Genomic DNA, 21,320 nt, shown 5'->3' with positions numbered 1-21,320 from the left:
AGACCATAAGCACAAAGGAGCTGCTACAATATTAACAGCTTAAGGCAGCTCAGCTTAGACGGACTGACTGAAGTTCTCACACTAGGTGACTGTGTCCAGGTGTTGATCTCCACCTCCTGATGCTGTTGTTAATAACTGTAGCCCTTGAAAGAATCAAACTAGAATATATCAAAGTCAGCCGCCTCAAGGATCAAAGTCAGTGAAACAGGTCAGTACAGATGAGACACAAGTACAGTTTGGATTTATCGGACTATTTTAAATAATAGTAGTCGAGAAAGTGGTTCATCCTGATCAAGCTTTCTTTTAGAAATCATATATTATATGGAATGGAATATTTTAGGGCAGCCTGTTACTGGTAGATTGCATCAGAGTGATTCACACATGAACTATTGATCTGAGCGGTGCTTTGTGATGGAAATTCAAATCAATTTACCAATAGAACTGATTTCAGACTTCTCCTTTCATTCTGCTTCATCAGTTGAGGTTAGGGAAGTAAACACGGGGTGAATTAACTGTTTATAGGTGACATTAATCACGTTGCAGAGTTGTGTTCAGGACTCTGAGCCTCGTCTGTGGCCAATCTGGCCCCGCGCTCGGTTTTGAAAGGGTGGATGAGCTGAACTTGGCCTGAATCAGGCCTCTCCTGTCGGCGTGATCGGAGGCTGGTGCTCTAATGCTCTCATCCCAGCGGCTGCAGGAGGAGCGTTTCCAGGGTAAACAAACACCGTGTTCCTCTGTCTAGCAAAGCTACAACAGCTCCAGCTGACCACAGACCAGCCAGTGGAATGGTGGAAGGTCATGGAGTACATTTAGTGCAGCAGTTGAGTAAACATTAAGTAACTGTTAATTTAGTTTAAAGAGCATTAATTCTGCAGTTTATGAAATCTGCAAGCCAACACTATGGTTATTAATATGGCATTTTTATAGAAAACAGACTTGAAGGAACTATTATATCCTCTATGTTCATTAGCCACCTTCTTATTGTCTCTGCCATATGATGCTCTGCTGATAAAAAACAGTCTGGTTTTGAGTTGAAGCCATAAATGATGCTTCATGTAGAGGATATTAATAGAACATTGCTGATATACTGTATATAGTATTCATAGCACCTTAAAGAAAATCATGTTGACTTTTCATGATTTCAAATATAAGCAGGTCTTGGTAAGTTATTAAAACACAACACTGTGACAAAACCTGTGCGGGTCAACGGAGGCAGAGGGACGATATTAAACCTCCAAGCGGATCAACCTCGTCATTCTTTTATTTACTGAAATCAAATGACGCAGATTTCATCCCTGGCAGAGCTGAATAACAAGGAGTCTGCGCAAAGTCAAAGTGCTTTCAACAAAATTCCCACCTTGATTGAAAGTCAAGAGCTTAGTCATCAAGTGAAGGTTATCCAGGGCCTCTGTCAAGTCCTCGCACGCACGCACGCACGCACGCACGCACGCACGCACGCACACACGCACACCTACACACACATGCACGCACGCACGCACACACACACGCACGCACACATGAACACCTACACACACACACACGCACGCACGCACGCACGCACGCACGCACGCACGCACGCACGCACACACACACACACACACACACACACACACACACACACACACACACACACACGCACACACTGTTTCAGACGTGGTTTCCAGCTGTTTAGAGGTTTTTTTATGACATAGTGTAGCTGGACTCAGCTGCTGGTCTAACTGAGGTTTAAACTCCAAATAAAATAGAGTTTTAGGAAATAGATTTGAGGAAGTTCTACAGTAGTTGGATGAAACCTTGATGAAACCAGCTCTCCAACAGCAAAACCACTTTCTACGACGGAGTACATCTGTCTGCTTAATGGAGGCCAAAAGGCCGCTCACCGAAGTGCAGATCTTGTAGCCCACTCCAAAGTCGAACCGACACTGCTCGTCCATAGAGTAGTTGATGCCAGGGAGTTCAGGCAGCTGTGGCCAGTCGTGTTTGAAGGGGTCGTCCAGGAGGCAGTCGTATGTGCTGGCAGGAGATGACAGACGTCAGTCTTAAATACACATTATCCTGACTCCATTTTCTTTTTGATTCCATTTCATTTATTCGAATGCAGCAATTTTCTAACCTGTGGTTTCTAACGAGTTTTATTACATCACACGTCAGTGAAGAATCGGAAGGGAAAAACAATGCCTGCGTGCATTTGCAGCATCTGTAGTGACGTGTCTTTACATTTTTACTGACCTTAACTGGCCTGAGCCTGTCCATCATAGTGTGTTTTAATTTACAATCCATTACACGGTCAAAAAAACACATTTTAAAGGTGAAAGCAGAGAAACTGCGCCTGAGTTAACCTTTAAATTCAGCTGCACTGAGCAGATAAACATCCGACAATTTAGCTTGGTGCTTCAGCAGCTACTGTAAGAAAGCGCTCCCTGAACACGGCTTTCAGCTTTAAGCGGAGATCGATAACAAGTTGCTTTAAAAAGCCTCTATGTTTATTATCCGACATTATGGTTCTACAGACACACGTTCTTGTCGTTGCACTGGATCATCATCGCCGGCAGCTTCACCGCATGGCGATTGATTGGATGTTGCTATTGTCCATCTCTTTTCATACATCATGGTACAGTGACCTCTCACTGTCAAATATTGATTTCTTTTTCCAGATGAGTTGAAAAGATCAATGTTTGCTCGCCCACTAATAGTCGTAAATGCATCTGTGCCATGGATGAGCTTCACAGCGTGTGCAGTTGTTATAGATGGATGCAAATAACTTCATCAATTTGACTTTACCCGTTATAAAATAAATATACATGACTAGAGGATGTGAAAAGAGGCATGAAATGCTGTTATTAAGCTTTTGGTACAAAAATACAAGTCGTTTTAAAATACTGGGCTTCTTCGAGTTCTTTCAAATGTTGCCTCCACATTTTACAACATGGTTGAAGTCTGCCTCGCTTGACTTCAGGGTAATGAAATGAGCCTGTGATGCTGTCAGGCACAATGCCAGCGCCACCTTGAACTCACTGGATGTATCTCTTCAGCTCCTGTCCGCTGCACATGGACCAGTGGTAGCGATGGAAGGCTGCCTGCACCAGAGGAGCCATGACGCTCCCCATGGCCGTCTCGTCTCCGCAGCGGTTGCCTTGGCCGTCGTGCTCCATGCCCAACCTGTGCCCACAGGAACAGACAGGCTGATGATCAAACCTTCACACTGCAACAGGTTTTAATCATTCACCGCCACATTCTAGAGCAATTACTGCAAACAGGGTGGGAGTCATGCACTTAAAGCAGGATGCTTACACATAGATATCTGCTGGGATAATAATAATAATGAAAAGTAATTGGACCCAGTGGACTAAGTGTAAAGCGAACTTGCTTCTCATTAACATAGCTGTTAATATCAAAGCAGTTGGTTCACAAAGGGAACAGATGGCGGGTGTTTATGTTGTTTAGTCTGTCATGTGGCTCCGTGTGACTCCTTCGGGCCTTTGTGATCATTATGCATCAGTTAGTATTCATTCCTGTGATGAACTGCGGCTCCTGCCTAGTTAAAAATGGCAAAAGCAAAACGAATAAAAACCTTAAATGCTGAATCCTATTAAATATGATCAGCATCAGTTAAAGCTATTGTTTAACTAAAATCCTCTTTTTCCACAGAGCATTTTGAACAATCAGGTATTTAATTAAACGTAGGCAACAGAAGGTGCTCGGTTACGCCTCTGTTGTGAATAACAATAATTATTCTCAGGACTAGAGTCAATAGTTAATTACTGTTACTAGTACTGTGGCCACGTGACCGAGTTGATGGATGCTTATGTCACAGTTAAACAACCAGGTCCTGATGGGTCATCTAGATACAATATGGTGCATGTTGACTGAGGATTCTGATCCACCCATTCTCCCACACTGGATTAACACGTGTGGAGGGAGACATCGATCCGACAGTGTGAAATCCCAAAGGATGTGTATGGTTAACTGAACACAGGGAGGTCCGTGGCTCCTCTTGAATCTCCACGGCGGTGAAATTCTTCCAGCTGTTGAGGCAGCTGCTTTTGTTGTGAAATATCCATCAATTGACCTGAAAACCGACACCCAGTCTGGTTTTACACCTGCTAACAGCTACAACCCGTCTAGTGAAAGTTGTTACAGTTCAGATGCATTAAACTCTGAACCGGTTTCCACTTCCACGCTCTGCCATGACAGGAAACATCAACTCTCTCAGCGGGTCTGTCAACATGCAGTAAAAAGAATCTCGGGGTGACCGATTAGGATCTAACAGCTTGACCAATGTGTCAGTCAATCCAGTCCATAGCACAAACTCAGCCTAGGAACTATGTAGCAAAAGCACAAGCACACAGCAGCACAGCTTCTTCCAGGTCCAGTTACAGAACTAACCAGACACGTTGTGGAAAAGTTGAAACCGCTTTGGACAAGACGGAACGGACAAACCCACATCTGGACCCCGTTTCCACCCACCTGCAGTCAGGAAGGAGCAAGACAACACTCAACAACTGGTCAGTAATGAGCTCAGGAGCTCAGGAGCAAATCCCCAGGGTTCTGGTACCAAAACAAACATGGGCCGTGTCGAGCAGCCTGCACTGCCTCCAATTAGCCTGCTGACGATGGCTCTGCCGTTCAGATACTCATTCGCTCTGCTGCAGCGTCTCAGTGATCTCCTCCTTCATCGCAACCACTTCCCGTGAGCTCCTCCTACATCTTCTGTTGAGGCGCTAGCGCGTCTCAGGTGACATACTCTCAAACAGCAGCGTCCGTGTTCATGTGCACATACAGTGTGAATCAGTGTGTAAAAGCTGGGAAGCGATGGATGTGACGCCAGACGCAAACATCTCTTTACACACTGATCTTCAATAGCCTGGCTCCGCTTCAGCCAGCTATTCATCTTCAACCCAGGAAACTCTTCAGGGCTTTCAGATCACCTCTTTTCTTCTCCTACAGTAGCTGTTCTCCAGCTTAGAAGCTTAGCAGCTGTCAATAGCTTTCTCCTCTTTAGCAGGATTACATCTTGAAATAAAATTCTAAGAGAGAGCTGCGCGTTTCTTCCTGGAAACATCTGGAGACGAAACCCTCGGCTGACATGTCCAAGGTTCAGGCCGCGGAGCCATGAATGTAAAGCTGGAGCTGGTTGACCTGTCAACCAGCGTCTTAACTCCGGTTCACAACGAGCTCAAAATGAAAACAGTAACAGGACAGGAGTCAGTTACAGGCGGTTGCACGCTGCCGGGTGGCTCATATCTGCTCCAGTCTGAAATTGGACTCCCAGCTCAGAACAAGCTGATAATGCCTGACATGTGGTGTCAACCCAGTAGCACTATCTGATGCTGTCAGTATTGGCCATACTGAGCAGATTATAAACACTGATCCTTCAAATCCTGGCGTCACACGTGGGCTTAACTCCATTATGTGTCTGAGAAAATGAGAAATATATCTTTTGTTTGCTTGTTTGTGTCAGGCATCAAGAACCCGAATCCAGCCAGCGACAGCATAGGAGACACAGTTGCTTTATAATCAGTGTTACGGCCCTATTTTCAGGTTATGAAGCCAGTCTTCTGAATTATACTATTTTGTCAATAATAAATAATTTTATATTCCTGTTTTTTTCTGTAAATTTGCAAACTTCACTTCAGCAGACTAATAGGTGCAGCGGTAAGAAGCACTCAGGCTGTGACCTCGTGTTTCTTTAAACATCCTAAATAAGCAAAGTATGAGACTCAATTAAAGCCAAGATGTTCTCTGTGAGTCAGCGTGAAGGTCCCACGTGTCACAGACGACATGCCGAACGCCCACGGAACGTGTTCACACTCTGCGTGTGTGATTATGCAGAACCATCCCTTCCTTGCCCTGAAGCATGTTGTCGCCTTGGCAAGAGGAATGTGTGTGTTTGGGCGCTTACAGCACCTCCACACGCACAAGGGGAACAAAGACTAGAGCAACTCACACGTGTCCGGTCTCGTGAGCCACGACGAAGGCTGAGGAGAAGCCGTCTTCGTGGTTGAGAGTGCAGCTCCGGACTGGGTGGCACATTCCTGTGACAGGAGCGTAACCTGAGGGGCACAGGAGTTAAAGGTCAATCACTGCATATATGCAATAAGTCAGAAATGCCATGTCACACACTTCCTGCCTCTCTCAAAGCCGAGGCATTTCATGCTTTGAAGCGTAGAAGAGCTAAAAGCGCAGATCCCTTCCTTCCTAAGGTAACGAGGCGGAGAAGCAGCAAACCTGAGCGTCTAGTGACAGACTTCCTGTATGGCTAAATGTCGCTCCAGCAGGAGGCTGGCCTGGAACGAACTAGGACAGATCTGTGTGTGTGTCTCTATGCGGCATGAGTAATGATTGTAATGATACACGTAATCACGAGCTCCACTGAAAACAGGAAGCGCATAGTGCAAACGTAGCCAGAGGGGAGACACAGCAGGGGGGGAGGAACCGCCGCACCTTCATCCAGCCTCTTGATGATTAATTACCATTCACTACTTCATTTGCATGAAGTTGCATCATTCGTTACAAGCAGATTACTGACGTGCGTCACTGATGGTGGAAGCTACAGATTCTGTAGCAGCCCTAATTCCCCTAAACGACACGTTTACTAATGAGCTAAAAGTGAACAAACCCGTCATAGCCAATAAAGAAAGGCCTGAAGTGACCCTGCTGGAGGAAACAGTCTCAGACCTCATGGACTCCTCAGGCAGAGGTTTTGCATATTTAGAGTTCGGGTGGATTCATCCAGCTGCTATAATCTAGATAACAGCATTCTCTGAGTCTTTTTATACAGATCAGTATGACTTCACTCTGGGTTTTGTATCTGATGTTCTGTGTATACCTTTAAACAGGATGTAAAGACACTAGAGTCACAGCATCAGCGCGACGAACGGAGGCTAAGACTCCATTTCATGGGTTTCCCAGAACTGTCAGTACCGTCCAATTTCTATTTCATTTGCTACAGCAAGCGCCCTGTGGAGAGTGGGGGGAGAGGGGGCTGAGGCCAACCCCCGCTGTCACCAGGTAAGTGGCTCCATCCACAGTGCTGACACACACTGTAGATTCAATCAGGCCGGCTCTGCAGCTGCATCTGCAAATACCACTGCTGCCGCTGAGCTTCCCTCCGCTGGGCAGAATGCTAACACCCGCCAACACATGGGGAACTCAGGTGCACAACGTCCACACATCTGGGTCAGAGGGAGACGGGAGCGGGTTTTTAAGCTGTTTTACATAATAATAACATGCTAGTGTTAAACACGTGATCAATCAGAGGCTCTACCAGCTGTGATCAGCCCAGGAATGAGAGCCATCAGTTTGTCAGCACATCTACTGTACTATACTAAGCCTTGTTCAAAAATATATTTGCATCTTTAGAACAGAAAATAGCTCATTTGACAGATCCTTATCATTTGCATAAAGTTATTAAAGGAGGGTTGGTCAGTCTGTTCTGAATCGTCTTTCTTTCTAACGCATCATCTTCTCCCTGACAAACACTGTGAGACTCCCCAGGGAGGCTACAGGCTCACAACTTTCCAAAGCCATTTTGCTTTAATCAACAGGCTTTGGATTTGCAAAAAGGGAAACCAGAGAGCGGACTGGAACACGGGAGCAGCATGTTTGAAATTCTAATTTGCCAGAAGAGTGCAAATGGAACATGTTGGCTGAAATTCAAAATGCTGGTTTGAGAGGAAAGAAAGGCTGAGACAAAGCAGACAGACAAAAACTAATGAGATAACCATCCAACGCAGTCTAAATAGTGCGGCTGCACCGAGAACAGACGGCCTTGGCTGGAACATCACAAAGTTACGTCCTTAAACCCTAACATTTACATAATGAAGGTACAGGCCCATTAAATTCCCACTGAGTTGATGCTCTTTCCCTTGAGTTGGGCATCAGGACGTGTCGGTTTGATAGACAGATCTGTAAGATTGAGATTTAATAGATTTAATCAGGTTACAAACACATTTTACAAACACATTTTAACCAGAAGTGTGATTTAAACACTGCTAGAAAACAGACTCTCTGCTGAGAAACACATCTTCACTCAGATACAGCAGATGTTGGACTAAATTGCTTGTTCTCAACTGTAATTCATTCTGGGACTAAGCTAAATATTTTACGAAAATATTAAAAATATCAAAGACATGCCTCAAAGATGAATTTACAGCCTCCGTGTGAAAGCACTTAATCCACTGCACAGGAGGTTGGACCGAGAAGCTGAGAACTGTCAGATTATCACATCAGCGTTGCCTGTTTGATCTCAGCAGTCAACAAATGTTTCATGGATGGAAATGTTAATTGGTTAATTACCGGCCGATGGTTGTAGGAGCACAACCTTTAACATTGGTGGCCGATGTGCTGAAATCTGTCCAGACGCTTTGTTTATTTCACCAGTGAAAATGATTCTGTTTCCAAAAATGTCACACATCCATAACGGCGCCTCATTTCCAGGTTTTAAAATCTAAAAATGGTTAAAGGCAGTGCTGCTGAGAGGTGATTGATGTTTTCCCCACTATCACTGAAACCATTCTGGCTTTGACTACCGGCGTCCTGCAGGAGGCCATGAAGCCAATCACACCCTAATGCCATTGTTGACAACATTGAGAGCGGAAGGTGCTCAGAGTGACAATCGTCATATTTGACTGATTTTCAGCAAAAAGGTGGCAAAAATGAGTTTATGTCTCCAACAAATTTATTCTAAGGTTAAAATGATTAAAAAAGGATACAAGCTTTAAAATCTACTCGCTTTCATTTGCAAATCACCTGTTACTGAACCTGCCAACACACAGTCATTCATTCTCCCATCACTAGTGTGATGGAAGCAGGTCTTTGTCCCTTGCACTTTACTTGACGAAATAAATAAGGGAGCTTCAAAGACATAAAAGAACCAGCTGGAGTATTATTAGTGCTAACAATGCTTTCCTCACACTGATGCCTTCATATTAAATCAAAGCCGTCTACCTCTGCACCCAGGCAAAACCAGATCACATCAAACGTTCAAAATGCTTCTGTTCAGTTAATTACTGGATATGACACCAGAAGAAACAACCCAGACATTCAAACTGGTAAATCCCCTGATTGGTTGCTATAGAGGATGTAGAGATGTCGGAATCTGGTATAATTGTGAACAAGACAACACTGGTTTGACGGATTTAACCACATTGGTGCAGCTCACTTCAGGGAAGTACAATATCTGCTGACTTTTCTAAAGGTCAGAGGTCACCAGCTGCTCTTAGCTCTTACTAATGCCTCAACTCTCCGGTGCACAGCCTGCTCCACTGTACAAATGACGCAACACTTGCAGCGCATCCAAATATGAAGCGCTGCTGCTTTCATTATCAGAGCTGGGGAGAATAATCCACAGAAGCTTTAATCATGTGGCAAGATGCAGTCCTTTAGACGCGGGGCCGCAGCAAAGTGCAGATGAAGTTAAACGGTCTGCGTGCTAAACACAATACCCCTTATTTCAATTACGCTGCTGTACCGGCATGAACTGAAACGCAGCGACACTCGGCGCCGCCTCGCTGTTGCCTCAGCGTTTCAGTGTGCTGCTAATAGGATCAAACCAAAGCTCACAGATGAAGTCTCTGACATGTGCAGGCTGTTGTTTGAAGAGGTTCCTGGGATGTGAGTAACGGCCACATGTATCGCTCTCTACAAATATCCTCAGCTTATTTAAATTGAAAAAGACGAAAATAAATACAGGCTTTTTCCCAAAGAATGTTATTCATCACTGTGATGAAAAAATTCACATCTGTTAAACGTCTTACATGGAATAAAGGCATATTTAGTATTAATATAGCAGTTTGACGTAAATAATGTAAAAGCTTTAGGTTGATTTTGTATAAAAACAAGCTTTGTACTGTTTATAGTCTTACGCAAAACAGCCTAACGATGCTTCATTCCATTTTCATTTATTTCTGACACTATACAATTAAAACTGGCTGGTGACGCCGTGTGAAGAGTCCTGAGACCCGTAGCTGTCGCTGATGGAAGCTGACAAAGACGCGGCCTGATTAAAAATAACGAGCATGTTTGATAAAGTCTCACTTTGCAGCTTTGTTTGTTTCCTCTAACTTCAGTTCAACACTTCATCTGCACAGTTTGCATTAATTCACTCTTAAATTAGGCCGCTGCTTTACACCCACTGTTATTGGCGGCTTCCTCATAATTGACTCATATTACTGTATGTTGTCATGAACACAGAATGTTGTAGATGCGATATTTTAGAAGCACAATTAATGGCATCAAGTATCCAGTTTGCTAAATGCACCAGTAACATAAAACAAATGTTTCTGTAAAGCTGAGCTGCCATGTCTGGAACACGCCTGAACACCACTCATTTATTCTCCTTTGTCTCCATAGAACTGAAGGAATTAACGGATTAGTCGAAGCCAAACACATGAGTAATGCATAAATGCAGCTGCTCCTTAAAGAGGCACATAAAACTCCATTAAACAAGTTAAATGGGCCTTTGACAGTGCTGACTAGGGAAAGTTGGAGCTAAGTCGTCCCATTGTTTCTGTGGAGAAAATAAGCAGCAGGCTGAACAATAATCAATTTCTGGCAGACAGTGCAAATTGGCTGAAGCCTCCAGAAGAAGAGAAATAAAGGAAAGGTGCCAAATATGAAATATAAAAGTCGTCTTGGGTGTTAACACTGACGGATCGATTGTTATATCTGAGCTTGATATTAGCGACAAAGGGGCTTTTGAGTGACCGGCCTCGTTTTTCAGAGTCGGATAAAACACTCACTTTTACCTTTAATAACAGGCGCCCAGAAAGCTGTCACAAAAACATTTTGAAGCAAAGCAGGACCTGCATGACAGGCCCGCTTTCAACACAACACAAGATGAGAATTCCTTTAACATAACCCATTAATGTCAAGAATAAACACAAGCGTCCTTCCTAAATGACAAGTTTTGTGCTTTCACTGCTGCTATGACTCTGTCTGCTCACAGAACCCGCTGGCAGCGGGGTCGGGCCCTCACCTTGCATTCCCGTGGGGCCGAAGCCTTGGCGTGTGAGGAAGATGGCGTGGTCGTGGTGCTCGGCGTGGTCCGGGTCGCCTTTCTGCTGCACGAAGGCCCAGCGACACACGTTCTCCAGGCTCCGTGAGGGGTTGCCTCTTTCAATGAGGCTGATGGACTGACAGGGGAACAGGGAGAGGAAGACAAACGCTTACTAACGAACATCCATGTCGCCGGACTGTTAACGATGGCAGGTGTCAGTGGTGTTCACTGTACACGGACGGAACAGCCTCTGGGGTGATCATGGATGTGTAGCTGTTGAGAGTCCTGGAAAACACCAGGAAACCCAAATCACTATCACACTGCAAAAGACTTAGGAAGACTTGTTCACAGTAGGTGTGAAACAGGCTCAGCTCGTGTTGTACAATCACTGTTTACTAGCTGTGACCAGGAAGGATCATTTTGTTTTGGATCTTCATCAATATCTGCTCCTTCACCCGCTCCACTATCAAAGCTCCACACATCATCACTCAGAGGTCAACTCAGATCACGCTCTGCAAAAGTTACACCCACTCGGTTAAAACACGATCAAACAACGAAACATCAAAACATGTCCCCTCCCTTCAGCTCTGCGCTCCGTCCTTGAAGGAGGACAGGAGGACGTTCATGCGACCATCAAATGAAGCTACTGCACCAGAAACGGGCCAATGTGCCACTGAAGCATAACGAGGCTACTGAAATACAACTATGTGACCTAGTTCACCACATCAAACAGTACAGATTAGGAGAGAACACTGGAGGGGGAGGACTGAGGTCATTTAAGTTCAGCTCAGTTTAGTGTGGTGGGGAACCCTCACCTTGGCGTAGCCCAGCATGATCATCCTCACCAGGACCACGTTGATGTGCACTCCCAGCGACTCGTCGTGGTAGATCTCGTTCACCTGTCAAGCAAAAGGGGGGAAACACGGTCAATCAGAGGATATTCAACAGCTCCCGCAAACAGAACGTCTTCACTAAGGCGTCTGCGTCACCGAGGCCGAAATCCTCCCATCGTGTTAATTCTGGGCTTCTAATTTTCACTCATCACTGAAAGTGAGCACAAGAAACCAACCATTCTTAACAAATCACTATGAATGACTGTAATCATAGACCCGTGTAACTGCTATTTGGAGCAGAGTCACTAAATGCAGCACGGAGGCGCTTCCCATCATAATGTTGCCGCGTCCTCTAACCGTAACCCAAAGATAAATAAAAAGAGGACTCTGAAAGCAGAAATAGCAGCGTTTGCAGTTTATCAAACTATATACAGTCACAATAAAAGTTGTTTGTGTTCAGTGCCAACATACTGCATCAAAGTAGTTCTGTGAGGACAAAAAAAGCCTTCAGACATTATGTTGCCTTGAAAACGATAAGAGACTGGAGAGAAAAAGCAGATGCACAAAGGTGCAGAGGAATAAGAAGTGGTTGATAGAGGCTTTTAGTATTCAGGTCATCTCAGCTGCCTGCAGCCCTCCTGTAACGTAAAGAGAGCTGCATCCACACAATGATTCTCCACAGGAAGCCTCATTTTCCACCAGCTTAAACCTAAGGGGAAAAGGTAAAGTGATTTTTATCCGTTTTTACCTGAGCACATAAGCTCCAGCTGTGGCCTGGTCTTCAGCAGTCAACATACGGCTTCCATAGTGTGTTTTAATCAGCCAGGAGGATCAAATTTCCCCTTCAGGGATCATCATTGCTCCCTGTTTCTGTGTGTATCTGGGGTTTAATAAATATACTGATGTTGCTGCTGTTTGACTGCATGTTCATGTATCTGCCTGAAGCTGCAGGATGTATGAGCCCGTCACACTGAACAACATTACACTGACAATATCTAAATTAAAAATAAAAGAAAAGCAAAAAAAGTCATCTGCTGAAAACCCAACAAATCCCAGTGAGCAGAGCTCAGGGTAAGTGTTCATCTGCCTCGACCGGCAGCAAAAGCACCAACAGGCAGCACACTACTGTAAAAGCAGCTACAGGAGAGCTAGAGAGAGAGCGAGAGAGAGAGAGAGAGAGAGAGAGAGAGAGAGAGAGAGAGAGAGAGAGAGAGAGAGAGAGAGAGAGAGGGAGAGAAATCTGCAAAAGTAATGAAAACAATGAATGAAATGGAATAGCTTAAGCTTGGTATTTGATATGTACACTTTGCTTATCATACATTAGCACACTAGTGTATCAATGCTATATTACACCTTATATCACACCATAATGCTAGAATAATGAAGCCGTGTCTAGAAGCAATTCCATGAAAATGAAATGGCTGATGTTATTGGTCACAGCCACAGCCATGCATTCTGTACAAGCTGAACATAGACAGGTGGAGAAAAAAGAGAGAGATGGAAGCAGAGAAGATGCAAAGAGAAGAGCAAACGAAGACAGGGAGACAAGAAAAGGGATGCAGAGGAGAAATGGAGGAGAGAAGACAGCAGCTGAGAGGGTGGAGGAGAATGGGAACAAGGAACTGACTCCAGCTCTTTGTGTTCACGTCCTTGAGAGAGACGCTGGGTGGATCCCACTTCCCCTTAATTGCATTCACATTTGTTTCACTTGAGTTTTTATCACTTCCTCCAAAGATTCATGGGAACAGAAAGAATGGGAGGACATAGGCCGCAAGGAAACAGAGGCTTTCATCTGTTTGACGGCAGATCAACTTTGGATCAGAAGCGAGTTGGACTTTGGAGAAACCATTTCTGATTATTAAAAACATCTCAGTATCTTTTATCCGTCCCTGTGTTTTATTGATTCAGGCTTTAAACTCAGACGCTGGGTGCGTCACAACCATTAACAAACACATTCATATTTATTCATTATTTATCATTATTACCATTATTATTATGTTTATTGTTATGTTCTGTTTTAGATCAATTCATCATTAATCTGGATTATGAATGTATGCATTTATAGAAAAGCTTGACTAGCAGCAGCGTAAGAGCAGAAGAAATCACCAAAAAAAACAAAAACTAAGTGGGTATTTGTACTGTACACACAGGGGCCACGCTGTCAATCACATCATTTAAACTAATGCAAATGAGGTCAAATATTCTGATGGGGACGACTTCCAGGGCGAGTGTAGACTGAGGCAGTAGCAACAATGACTCAAAGGAAGAGCTGAATCACAGATTGCCCCTGATGTCAGACAGGAGTGTGCATGTCTGTCTGTGTGTATGACGGGTGCATGTGAGTCACAGGCAAACTGAAAGTGCTTTGGATGAAACCATAAGAAATACAAACAAATAAATGAAGTGAGCTCAGGTCAAAGATGCAGGAGGAAGCAGAGGTCAGTGAGGAGAGAAGGGAGCAGCAAGGACACAGATGAGTGTGCATGTAGGTCTGAGAGAGGTAGGAGGGAGAGGAAGTATGAGGACGCCTGTTTGGGTGTGGAGGTTTAAACATCGCTTAACATGTGACGAAGACACCTCCAGACACAAATGGTGGAAAGATGGAAAACGTGTGTGTCTGTGACGACTGTGAGCTTAAAGGCTTATGCAGAGAAGAATAATCCACCAGTGTTTCTGCGCGTACGCACAGATTAACCTGTGTAGCGCTTAAAAAGAACTTTGCCTTCACAGGAAATACATGAAATCATTAGGAGTTCAGCCAAGTTTGTCTGGAATCAACAGCAAACTAAAACTGTGACACACTCAACCCCCTGATAGTATCAAAGGCAACATAATCCTGCTCCCAACTGGCTCATAAATCTCCTGCTGCTACACACAGGCCTCATTAGAGCCAAAGCACCAGCTACTGTCAGCAATTCCTGCCAAACGGGTCGTCGGGTGCACAAACACATCCACGTCCGACCCAACGTGTGAGCTTTACGTTCATCCTCAACCATCTCCAGTCGCTCGGAGGTTTTGATCCGACCACTGGAAGCACCTTTCCATCTGCTGCAGCCGTCCTTATTAGCAGAACACCTCGTCACACAGCCGGCCAACGCTGGCGCATATGGGCCACTTCTTGATGAGTAAACACAGCCGTTTAAATCTGCCTCCTGCGGCAAATGGCTGTCAAATACCAATAAACAGAGTCTAAACAGTCCTGCTGAGGTGCAGAGAGGCTCAGAACACATACACCAGAGGGCAGGATCATCCCCAGCTGTGATTGGACGGCGATTAACAAATGAATGGATCCATAAATAAACAAACACGACAAGGTTTACTCTCTGTTGATTAAACAAATAGGTCCAATATGTCGCTGGCTCGCTCCTGCACACTATCAGTGAGGTTCACATCTGGCATTCTGGCGTTTCACCAGCTCATTGTTAACTTTGGTGCAGAGAACAGTAGCTTGTGGACACTGGATTTATCAACGCTTGTTTGCTGCTGACAGCTGCTGTGGGAAGTGACTAGGACACGGTAAATGTGGGACAGCATATATACATACAGACATGAGCTTCACAGTTCAGCCCCGGGTAAAGTGTCACCAGTCAAACCGAACAGGTTCACTGGCACACGAATGTGTGATCGCAGCATTTGAACAAGAGGAGACGGTGGAAGTGAAGGCATCACCTCACTCCTCACATTAAAGGAGGAAAGCAGCAAATGGCCCGTGGGTGTTTTATTACGATAGATGTGAAAAATAACCCAAAACATATTGTTCCAATCTGTGCAGCACTCACGATGTTCATGAGGGTGAGCAGGTAGTTCTGGACGTGCTCCTTGCCGTGGAACCGAACCACAGAGTCGTCCACTCCCAGCAGGATCTCGATGTTGTAGTCGTCCTCGCCGGCGTCTCGAGGGACGCGGCGGTGGACGGTGTCGTTGACCTGCTTCGCTACGGAGGAGAGAGTCCCGGCTACATTGAGCTGCGGTTCTGAAAGGGAAACAGAAACCAGGATTGAGACGATCACCCTCCAAACAAACAAACACAAACAAAGAGACAGACAAACAAACATGAAAATAAATAAATAAATAAATAAATAAAAACAGACAGGCAGGCAGGCAGGCAGGCAGACATAGACAAATATACAGACAATCACACAGACAGACAGACAGACAAACGTTATCACACACATGTTGTAGTGGCTGCATTGATGTCTTTCACCCACAGTGTTCCTCCATCCAGGCCCTGAACTGTCTGCTGCTCAGTCACATCACTCATAGAAGAATGGGTTTCAGCCTCAGGTAAACACTCTTGAGCTTATGATGCTGAAAGCTTTGTGACTATTAGGACGTGTCTGTAGAAGACGCTGCTCCTGCACTGCTGCCATCCAGACGTGTGAACTCTAACTCAGTGCCCTTCATACAAAAACAGCAGCTTCCCCGCAAAGAACACTGCAGTTCTAGAACTCTGTAAAGGTATTTTTACAGTCGGCTGATTATTCTTTGCCGTTATATAAATCAGATGTGAAGTTCCGTACTTCACTCAATATGAAAATGAAGCCAGTTATCTGACTTGACATTTCCTGTCTCCCCTGCGCCCTCTGCAACTAAATCAGACCATGAAATTGCTAATACTTGTCTTTTCGATGGAACAGCTTGCCAGTACTTAGCGTCCCCCTAATGCTGCTTAGCTTTACAGTGTCTGTCAAACTCCTCAAGGAGCTGCTGATGTAACTGCCTCGTCTGGGCCTCGCTGTAATTCTGGTGAGCGCCAGCAGTGGGGAAGCGTTTTTCCACTCTAATGATTGGAGTCTGGGGAAAAGGGCTTCCTTTCATGGCTTTGTCATGAGAGGAGCAGAGTTACAGGTTCAAACCCCGCCGGCCTTGGCAGAGAAATACATAAATCATCAGGGTGTCTCCGAGCAGGACTGTTGGCGGCCAACAGAGTGTGTGATTATGCCCACAGCTTGTTTTGTTTGGCCTCACTCACAATGGATAATCGTCCTTCTTTTGTCAGCGTGGCTGCTTTGAGTCCTGTTGGACATAAAGTCAGAGTGAGACGGAGGAGCTGGAGCCTCCGTGCGCTCCACGCTTTCTGTTTGTGTACAGATGTCGGCCCCTCTGTCATTACAGACATTTCACAGGGTTCAAAGTCTTTAATGCAATGCATCATAAATGTCTTTGTTGTGCCCATTAGCAAATTGTCCACATCCTCTGACAGCATGGCAAATATTAAAATTCAATTTAAAAATTAATCAAGAGAGCACATGAAAGGCCCCACAATAATTCTCCTGCTTTGATCACAGGCTTTCAGACTTGTACTAGTTGGTATAAACATCATCGTCACTCGTAGCTATAATTAAACTCTCAGCCTGACAGTGTCATTTAGCTCCAGGCTCAGGGCTACGGTGTTAATAAAGCACATAATTGTTTTGGTTTTGTGCTGCACAGCTTGGGACCAGTAATGTACCGTAATGTGCATGTGCGACAGCTCAGGTCCTAACTGTACATCGCCTTGATGTAGGTCCACGCAGCCCATTCACAAACAAACAGGCTTGGTAAACAAAGGTCTCAGACACCAGTAGCTTCTGTACTGAAGACGTTTGAGTGAGAAATGATTTAAGCCAAACCTGGTGCACACGTCTGGGTGCTTTGGCCCTAAAGCCACTGAGCTGAAAGATAGGTGCTGGATGTTTCCAATCATGAAAATAATAGCATCAGTTTCACATTATTCAGCCGCACGGACGGGAGTCGTCCCACACTTCAGCGCAAAGGAGGTGATTATGAAAAGTAAACCATTCTGAAAACCACACAGAGCCTATTTAGAGTCAAAGGCTGGAGCTGGAGGTGAGTCAGAGCAGAGCGACGGAGCTTCTGCACGTCCCCGTGAATAAACAAGTGACTGAACCTTTTCATATTTCATGCTCATTGAGTGAAGATGGTTTTCGATGGCAACTGCTTGAAAATCTCAATCCATAAATAAAAGCACAGAGCATTTTTCATTTTTCCAGTGATGCTGTGGGCCACAGACAGGCCAGTGATTGAGTGGAGTGGGAGCTAAAGTAAATAGAAAGAAATGGCTGCCACCTCAGCCGTGGCCCGGCTCCTACACTGTTGGGATTGTGAAGTGCATTCCTCGTCTCCGCTGCTCCCGTCATGACACAGGCATTCTTGTGCTGCAGGCCAGCTCCCCCCCCCTCCCCCCTCTCCCCCCTGAGCAAACAGGCTTTCTGAGGTCCCTACTTCAAACGCACACGACTTCCCCTCAGCGCCGCTCCGTGAGACCGCTACTGTGCCTCAGTCAGCGGCCAGCGCCCTCCTCCACCCGCCCGTGACCCGGCCCCGTGGGAGCAGCAGCCCAGGAAACACAGGCCCCCAGCCAGTCAGCGCCCACACGTGGCAACGCGGCAACGCGGCCGGCCAGCGGCACCGCAGGCTAAAAACGGCAGCGGCGGACGACGGGCACGTCGCCACCAGGCCACAGTGGAAAGCTACATGTCTGCATTAATATTCAGTGGACGACAGGCAGCTACTCACATGCAAATACTGCATTAGAGCATATTATATAGTCAGGCCAGAATAAGATTTATATTGATTCCCAAGCATTAACATAGAGCACAGAGCAACGTACTTCCCTACGGTTACAGAGCAGCTTATTTCTAATCGTGCGTCTGACTCTGAAAGCAATAACAAGTGTTCAAGGTTATCACAGCAACAACAAGCTGCAGCTGTGAATTAAAATATCAGCAGAAGTTTGTGGTTGGACGAAAAGTGTTTTAACTTTAGCAGGAAAGCTTGACAAAACATAAAACATAATGTTTATTCAATCAAAAGCTCAGACAATGTTGAAATATCTGTTTGTGTAACAAATTCGATTATAATAATACATTTTCTGATTAACACTGTACAAGTACAGCTGACTGATTTATTTATTATTATCATTAATGTATTTATCAATTGCTAGAACAGATTAATTAGTATTATTATTTATTATTATTATTATTATTAATAGTTATTACAGGATGATCAGGCAAGTAACATTTATTTAGTAGAAAGCTAGTTAAGAGAGCTAAAAAGCTATAAGCTACTGTAACATATTTTATATGGCTACAGAGCTAATAGGGCTATTAGGGCTAACACCGCTAGCACAGCTAACAGAGCTATCAGGGCTAACGCCGCTAACACAGCTATCAGGGCTAACACCCCTAACACAGCTAACAGAGCTATCAGGGCTAACACCCCTAACACAGCTAACAGGGCTATAAGGGTTAACACCCCTAACACAGATAACAGAGCTATCAGGGCTAACACCGCTAGCACAGCTAACAGAGCTATCAGGGCTAACACCGCTAGCACAGCTAACAGAGCTATCAGAGCTAACGCCGCTAACACAGCTATCAGGGCTAACACCGCTAGCACAGCTAACAGAGCTATCAGGGCTAACGCCGCCAGCACTGCTAATACAACTATCGGGGCTAACAGAGCTAACAGAGCAATCAGGGCTAACAAACATTAAGGCTAAATATGTTAATAACCTGCGTGTTGATGGAACAGGGGATCACCTGGACCTGCTGGCGATCTGTTTGCTGAGTCAACTTTAGCGCTAGGCCCCTTTGTTTTATTCATCACAGTGGGAGCAGCTGCTTTAATGAAACACCAAACGCTGTGATGCGCAGTTTAGTGGTTGATACCAGCAAAGTAAACTACCGTTAATCTTCCGTAGTCGATGTGTCACGAGACAGCGTTAAATAATTAATAACGTCTGATAGTTTGTTTCCGCAGCATTTCTTTGTGTTGTAGCTGTAATGAACTGAAAGCAGGTGTCTCGTCTCTACAGCAGCTTCATCTTTATTTCCCGCGCTAAGGTGATTTACTGCTGGCAATTTCTTGTAATGTCAGGGAATTATTAGACATAAAACCACGACCATAATCACTCTGTGTGTTGTGTGTGCAACTCTATTGTTCCAGCCTCACAACGTTGGAATATGAGCAATGACAGCATCAGCGCAGTCTAATCACCCACAGAGCAGAAGAGAAAAGATGCTTGCTGAGTGTGTGTGTGTGTGTGTGTGTGTGTGTCTGTGTGTGTGTGTGTGTGTGTGTGTGTGTGCCCACCCTCAGCTTATAAATCATTATTAACAGGGTCGTGGGGAGTTTTAGGCCCAGTATTGAAGCCAACACTCCTGCTCCCACTGGGCTTCATATTAATGTGTTACTAATGATTTCTGTCCTCTTTGCAGCAGCTCATTATTTTGGTTTTACTGCCCACAACTTTTTTGTCTGTTCACTGTTACTATTGGCATCAATGTTTTCAGCGGCAGCAGGAGCGTTTTTAGTGAAACTACTGAAATAAACACACAACAGCCGGGCAGCAAACAAGCACCAAGCAGTGGCAATAAAAAGCAGATATTTCCTCAAAGACGTGGAAACTAATACACAATAAAGGTAAATCTCTTGGCTGCAAATATAGAAGTGTAAATTAACATGTCAACAAAAATGGGTGCGACATGATTTAACTGAGTCTTCTTGGTGCCAAGGTTTTTAGATTTTACAACTGTTAATTTAAAGGTGTTTCATTTAGGAGGTGAAATCTTAAAACCAGAACTGCAGCTCAACGAGCCTGAAAATCTAAAACCAAAGCCTTTGAGGACGGGGATGAAACCTCTGGTTGTTATCAGAAAACACACAGCAGCATTTTTGTTATAAGGAAACAATTAACTATAATGAACTTTGAAGTGTTGTTCACTTTCAAAAATGGGTAAAAGGAGAAAATCGTGTTTAGAATCATCAAAGTAATGAAAAGAGGCTGCGAATATTCACATGGAAGCCTTTGACAAGGTGAAGCTACTGAGCTGGGCTCATAATTATTAGATGTGAAACGGAGCCTGGCAAATAAAATGGGACTGAGAACCTTAATTATGCCCAACATTAGTCAAGTAATTGTGGACTTGAATTTTAAGCCCTGACATCATAAAGGGAGAAAAACATTTAAACTATTAAGCTTTGACCTGATGAATATGAGTTGCCTGTGGCAGGAGGCAGTTCTTACATCACTTTATAAGTGAACACGACCTTAACAGGTCTAACTGACTGAACTGACTGACCACTTTACATGCAGTAGGGTAAATAATAAATAGGTCAGCAGTGTTGGTTTTCTCCCACAGGAGTGGCTGAGGAGGAGGATGCTGGGACGAAGGCAGAAGGAGACGCAAACACCGATGTTCTCTGTTTGTGCTTTGTTTTTCCAGCTTCTGCAGCGACTGCACCCTCCAGATGTCAAGCATTTCTTGGTACAAACGTAATCACAAGTGTCTGTTGTTGCCCTTTGGTTCATGCAGCGAGCTGTTTCCCTCTGTCTCCAGCTCTCATGGAGACGTATCGTCGTTCTCATCTCTCCTTCATAATAAATTAAATCAGCTGAACTGTTCCTTGGCTCTAACATTAGAGTGGCTCTGTCACAAACACGCTAAACTGTTGTGTTGTAACTGTTGAGTAAGAAAATAACA

General features: G+C 44.7%; 1 protein-coding gene across 6 annotated transcripts in view; it reads right to left on the bottom strand.

Annotated features, from left to right (window-relative positions):
• adamts3 (ADAM metallopeptidase with thrombospondin type 1 motif, 3) overlaps positions 1-21,320 on the bottom strand; it is a 70,527-nt gene that overhangs the window by 22,742 nt on the left and 26,465 nt on the right. For 5 of the 6 annotated variants that reach the window (XM_055511625.1, XM_055511627.1, XM_029162118.3 and 2 more), the window contains 6 exons: positions 15,612-15,805; positions 11,815-11,898; positions 10,979-11,135; positions 5,948-6,053; positions 3,016-3,159; positions 1,881-2,013 (listed from right to left, as the gene is read on the bottom strand). In XM_055511625.1, the coding sequence (XP_055367600.1) occupies positions 1,881-2,013; positions 3,016-3,159; positions 5,948-6,053; positions 10,979-11,135; positions 11,815-11,898; positions 15,612-15,805 (818 nt within the window). Of the gene's footprint in view, positions 1-1,880; positions 2,014-3,015; positions 3,160-5,947; positions 6,054-10,978; positions 11,136-11,814; positions 11,899-15,611; positions 15,806-19,349; positions 19,678-21,320 lie in introns of those variants that run through there. The other variant, XM_055511629.1, reaches the window with a different exon arrangement.

Source organism: Betta splendens, chromosome 9 (assembly GCF_900634795.4).
Source record: "Betta splendens chromosome 9, fBetSpl5.4, whole genome shotgun sequence".
NCBI classification, from domain to species: Eukaryota; Metazoa; Chordata; class Actinopteri; order Anabantiformes; family Osphronemidae; genus Betta; species Betta splendens.
The sequence above is the reverse complement of the archived record's forward strand: the minus strand, read 5'-3'. Positions and strand labels throughout refer to the sequence as shown.